Source organism: the organism of the source record quoted next, unplaced genomic scaffold (genome assembly GCF_019419815.1).
Source record: "Pyrus x bretschneideri cultivar Hongxiangsu unplaced genomic scaffold, Pyrus_bretschneideri_v1 Contig39, whole genome shotgun sequence".
NCBI lineage: Eukaryota > Viridiplantae > Streptophyta > Magnoliopsida > Rosales > Rosaceae > Pyrus > Pyrus x bretschneideri.
In genome coordinates, this window is record NW_025999712.1 from 980,344 (window position 1) to 986,672 (window position 6,329).

Genomic DNA, 6,329 nt, shown 5'->3' on the forward strand with positions numbered 1-6,329 from the left:
TATAAGTGAAACAGTCAAAGGTCTCAAACCCTAGATTGGGCTTAAGATATGGACTGAAATGAAAAAGATACAAATATAAGTGGTTCACCCCTTACATTCACTGTGAAGTATCAAATTCTATTAATTGCAAGTAAAAATAACGCTAGTAAAATACATATGTTTTTCTCTCAAACATAGTCGGACCCCTATTACTGGGACCTTTACCCCTTTATATAGGCCTTTAGCGAACCCCTATTCCTTGGGTTCCTCCCATCGAGCAGTTATTGCGCCTCTGTGTGTAGGTGAACTCACTGACACCTTTACACTACCAGTTCAACATTCGGCGGTGAAGTGATGGGTGTCTAATTAGATGCACACCTTTCGAGAGAAAGTAGACAATTTCTCTCGATCGGTTTTGATTACTCAACCAGATCTTGCCGAGCCACTTTCCGGACCCATTTTTTGTCCCAGCTTGGGTCTTTCGCTACTGACTTTTAGTTGTCAATTGTTAGAGCTACCCACGTACCATAAAGTTATCAGTTCACCCACATGCTAATACTTTATGTAACCTAATCGAGCTGAGCCTTTGACAGTCGGCTATAGTGCTCGACGAAATCCCTTTCTATCCCCATGCGCCTTTGGGGTCTTCCTTTCATCTTTGAGACTTGGTCTTCTCCTTTCCATGGGCCTTAGTCGGGCCTTCTCTTGGCCAACATTGTTCCTAGGGATCGGAAAAGGACTCTGTATTAACAAATACATATTGAATGACGCGGAGGGTGTATGATCGTTTAAGTTTTAAATGTAAGCTAATTTGTTTTGATTTCATAAAAAAGTTGAAATTCCACCCAACTATTCTACATTCTAGAAAGAATGATCTTAATAAGCCCTTGTAAGATTTCTTAATCTTTTGGCGAGAGACATTTCTTCATTTCATCACCGGAACCCTTATGACATCAAAAGATATATCTCAAATAATCGTATTTATATATGGCATCGACATAAATACGTATACTATACGATACTGCCGACTGCCTCAGTAGTGACGGCCAAGACCATTCGGTGCAGCCTGCATGTGCTTAAAAAACATCACCCTCCCATGCCATGCCAAGCCAATTGCCCGCCCTCTCTCTCTCTCTCTCTCTCTCTCTCTCTCTCTCTCTCTCTCTCTCTCTCTCTCTCTCTCTCTCTAAATAAAAAGACTGAGAAAGGACCATATGATGAATGATATGATGCCAATAGGTATACCGATAAAATAAAAAAAGAAATGCATCAGAAGCTTGCAAATGCCAATTGCCAAGAGGGTTTTCTCTTTCTACAATCGAATTCTTGTGAACATTTCTCCTTTTGCACTTAAATTCCGCTCAGAATTCTCTGCCCCACGTGCTTTAGCATATACATGGCATTCAAATACACTTCTCGATCGAAACAAAAAGAGATTTAGCAAGTTCTTTATTTACTTTTGCCCAAAACTAGATGTATGCTTCCATCTTTCTGACTCCTAGTTTATCTTACAATAGTGTTTCTACAATTTTAAATCCCGAAGCTATTTATCAGTTAAACCTAGGGCGAAACTAGAAAATTAGTTTACGATGGGCAAAACTAAGCAGTGACGGATGTAGGTTCTTGTGAAATCTCAAAAATAGCGTGCGCAAGACCAATTTTTTTATGGAGGCATTTTGTCAAGTACTTTGCAAAGCAATACACATTGTGTGTTGAGCGTACATCCTTGTCATTTGCCTCATTTTAATTGTATCTTTAGGTCAATATTTTAAAAAATTCATAATTATTTCCCTTAGAACATAAATAGAATTTCCCCTGTTTCTTCTTCTTCTTCTTCTTCCCGAGCTGGCAGCTCTACAACTAATTTTTTTTTGTGTTATATCCGAGTGATTTTGAATGAATAGTGAATAATAAAGTTGATGGTGATGATGAGTTAATTTTTATTCAATATCGTATCGAGCTTCGGAAGACAACTACAATTTAAATGGGACCCTAATTCCTACTTGGACCATATTTTTCTCACCTACAAACTTAGGGTGGGGTGGGCGTGCCCCCTCTAGCCCTTAAGAAGATTCACCCCTGACCATGACACCGCTCAACGAATCGATGCTAACAAAAAGTACATAAAAATTTACTGTTGGGGGCTAAAGTTATATTTGGAACATGAAATGGCCCAATCCAATTCGTAACAAAAGTGGTTGCAAGGGAAAAGTAGTCCAATCTAAAACAAAATAATATTCTGTTCATATTAGTCGATCATATCATGTAAACCCTAAAGCCTTTACTTGTACTTATAATTAGTTACTGAAAATTGTAACTCCTCTAGCATTACTTGAACTACAATCTGTTTCACTGTGAGGAGTGAGTATATTATTTCTCTGTAAGAGTAGTCTTCTTTTCCCTTGTCAGAAATGGATCAAATTGCTTCCAACGTGTGAAGAGGGGAAGTAAAAGAGTGAGCAAAAGGGCAAACAGAAAGTGAAAAATAAAGAAGAGGGGACAATCGCAATTGCGATTCTTCAAAAAGCCAGAAAGTGAAAAGCACCTGCTGAGTGCATAAGGATCAATCTTGTTTATAAATAAGAAAAAATAAAGCAAGGGAAAAGAGAACCAAACAAAGTTTAAAAATAGTAGAAAATAATTTTAGCACCATCACAATTGGACAATAATGTAGCATCATGACCTTGCCATTGGATATGGATTATGGGGGGTCTAATTTTGAAATTCAGAAATGGCTTTTGTTTTTGAGTGATTGGTGGGTCTACTGCTATTATAACAAAATGTAAACCAATATAAAACTATATTGTACATATACATATATATAATATATAATTTGTACGAGATATAGTAAGATATATATATATATATATTTAAATATATACATATAAAATAAAATGAGAAGCAAAAGTGTTTGGCTAGTGGTCGTTTTCATACCAAGGTGGAGGTTACTCCAAATAAAATAACAGCAGCAATCACAATGTGTTGTTTATTTACCATTTTTTCCTTCTTATTGGTGCTTGTAAGTTTGTAGCCTGTATCATTTTGTTGTTTGCTTTCATCACAAAAAGAAATGTTGTTTTCATACGAGAGAGTTAAATACCAAAAAAAACCCTAAATATTAATCTTAAAAATCTGAAAGCAAAATCTTAGATTGAAGAGAGAGATATAAAGGGGAAGAAAACACCTGAAACTGAAAGTGCAAAAAATGAGTGAATCAGAAGCGCACGTGGCACGATAACACATAGAATCAGATATATACACAGACAGATATATATAGAACGATTAATTGAGTTTGAATCCCAGCGGATCAACGCAAAGAAGCCGGGACTACCAGTACCAGATATGCATTTGCCCTATTGCCAGTAACCTGGTTTCCCTATGACGTGCGAAAATTCGACTGTGCTCCGGTGTTATGGCAGGCACCTAAGCAACAGTTCAACGACCAAAAATCATATACAACACACCGTTACATAAAATTCCATGACTTGTGACCTTCACAGTAGTACTTGTTTTTTAATCAAAGCAAACATAAATATCCACAAGAATATGAAAACCCAAATAAATAATATTATTAAACATTGGACTAGTTAATTGTTTATCACTATGATCATTTGCAAAACAGCAATGATCATAAAATCCAAGTCTCAATAATAGTTGAGATTGTTTTTGCAATAGTTTGCATATTCTTTATAACTATGTTTATGATTTAACAAAACAAAATTAAAATGAGGACGACTATGAGCATGCAGACTCTCACTTTGTGCTATGGGACAACACTTTCTGCAGATGATGACGAAGATCAATAGATACGCTTGGGAATTAACTAGTAAGAGATGGAAATTCCTAAATATTTTGTTCATGGGGTTGGTCGATCCAATTATAAGAGAATCGCCTGATATACATGGTTCATAATCACAATTAAAACGAGAGAAGATATAAATATAGAAGGATTAAAAAAAAATTGAGAACAAAAGAGAGATGGAAATTAGTGATGAGAGAAACCTATACTGCAGTACTAGTAGCAGCAGCAGCAGCGGTGTTACTTGAACCGCCACCATCAACACCGCCACCGCCATCACCATCACCACCGACGCCTTGAGTGGACGCCACCGACACATTCCCTACAACCGCAGTGGCAGTGACGGTCGACCGTTTCCGTTTCTTTTTCTCGTAGGGAATTCCTCTGGCCTTAGCCTGTCCCTCCCTCACCTCCCTCAAATAAATCCGCACCGCTCGAGCACCGAAGGGATTTGACTCGGGCCGTCCCCCGTTCTCCTCGTACGCGGCCCTCAACCGTCCGATGAGCGCGTCTAGGCTGCCCCACGCCTGCTTGAGCGGGCAGGCGCATGGGGCGGGAGGGTTGGGGTGTCCAAAGTAGGGGCAGCCGGTGGCGTGGACTTTGGTCTTCCCGAACTGGTCGAGGTACTTGAGGAACTCGATGACGTGGGCCCCACTGCAGCGGGCCAGCGTGAGCGGAGGCTTGTGGTTCTTGAGGTACTGCAGGAAGGTATTCCAGTCCCGCCGCTTCTGCGACTCGTAGCGACTTGGCGGGGCCGGAGATGCTGACGAGGGCTCAGAGGTAGCCGCCGGGGCTGCCGACCTTGACGCAGACGACGGACCCTCGCAGCTACTGACGTTCGCGTCGGGCAGTCCGGCTCCACCTGAAGCAGAATCCATGTGTAATAAAATTACTCTCTCTTTGTCTAATTCTTTTGGCTCTTCTGCTAAATACTTTTCAACTGGGTGTTTTATATATACAGGTTTTTTGGTTTTTTCTTCTTCTTCTTCTCTCTCTCTCTAGTTTCTAAGCTGAACCTTTGAATTGTGGATTGTTTCTGTCCCTCTCTCTCTGCCCTCCGCCATGTGAGGGTTGAAAATCTGGGGTGATCAGGTTCAGAGAATGGTGGTGTTAATATACTGCGAAACTCTTTTCACGGGAATTTCCTTGGTTTTTTTTTTTGTTTGGGGGGGGGGGGGGGGGGGGGGTGGTTTGTTTGGGTGAGTGAGAAGAGGGTTTTAGAGGGGGGGGGGGGGGGGAGAGAGAGAGAGGGAGAGGAGCGTTTGGTGATGGGACGTAAAAAGTATGGATGGATGGACGGATGGATGAACGAGTATATGACTGAGACTCACCTACGAAAATGTGAGAGCGAGAGAGAGAGAGAGAGAACAAGAGAGAAGGGAGGAAATGGGGTGTGTGTGTATGGTGGTAGTAATCACATGGGGTGGCCCCTTTGGAAGTGATATGTTTACTATTCCTTCCTCCTGCCTTCTGCTGGCCGCTCCACTCTTCCCCTTATATAATCTTTTCTGTCTGCACCAACCCAATACCCATTTTCCATTTATACGCACGCATCAGGCGCTTGTAAACACAAACACCTATTTTGTTTCTATTTTTTTTTAGTAATATTAGAGAAATTAAATTTACAAATTAAGTGATGTGTCATTAATAAGAAATAGGTACGTTAATCAATTATTTAGTAATAATTGAATCGTTAATTTCCATATTATTTGGTTTACAAAATTTAATTTACAGATTTAGTCTTCCTAGCATTACCTTTTTTTTTTTTTTTAGGCTAATGCTAGGGTGACTAAATTTATAGACAAAATTTGCAAACTAAATGATGTGTCACAAATAAAAATGAGCACGTTTATCAACTTCCATGTTATTTAGTTAAGTAAATTTTATCTATAAATTTGGGAGTAATGCTATGAAGACTAAAATTACAAATTAAAAGATATGTCACTAATACAAATGAGCACGTATATCAACACTTAAGTAATAAATCAATTACATGTCATTTAGTTTTCAAAATTTAGTCTCCAAACTTTGTCTCCCTAGCATTACTCTAAATTTGGTCTCTCTAGCATTAGTCTTTCTTTTATACTACAAGAATAAACATTTTAAAGCGTAAAATGTGTTTGAAATTTATAAAATAAAATAAAATAAAAAATTGAAATTTATCAAAAAAAAAAAAAAATTGCCAACAATGGTTGATTGAGTTGATAAAAATCGTTCTCTTTGCTAGATCGAGGTCTAGGTTCAAGTCCTGTTGCCGACAATCCATCTTGGTGAATGATTTGTAAAAACCAAGAAAATGTCTAAATCCTCTTTGTAAGTCCTCAAAAAGACTTGTAGTATGTCTTGGCCTCGCCTCTCCTTAAACTTTTAGAAAACAAACAAATTTATACCAAAAATTTCAAAATTTATGCCACTTAGTAACCGGTCTAGTGGTATTTCTCTTCACTTGTAAGTAATAAATCTTAAGTTCGATTCTCGCCAAAAGACAAATTTGAACCACAATTACTGCTAGCCCATTGTGAGGCTAAACTCAACTCTCTCCCTTTTAGTG

General features: G+C 38.7%; 1 protein-coding gene across 2 annotated transcripts; it reads right to left on the bottom strand.

The window, feature by feature from the left end:
* On the bottom strand, window positions 1-4,965 carry LOC103959023 (protein LIGHT-DEPENDENT SHORT HYPOCOTYLS 5). Of its 2 annotated transcripts, none has more exons than XM_048564298.1 (2): window positions 3,982-4,965; window positions 1-700 (listed from the first exon to the last, which is right to left on the bottom strand). In XM_048564298.1, exon 1 carries the CDS (start codon window positions 4,654-4,656, stop codon window positions 3,982-3,984), a length of 675 nt encoding a protein of 224 aa, XP_048420255.1. In that variant the 5' UTR covers window positions 4,657-4,965; the 3' UTR covers window positions 1-700. The 2 variants fall into 2 exon arrangements, with proteins under 2 accessions (XP_048420255.1, XP_048420254.1); XM_048564297.1 differs by lacking the exon at window positions 1-700 and adding an exon at window positions 3,113-3,402.
* Between the last annotated feature and the right edge of the window lie 1,364 nt (window positions 4,966-6,329).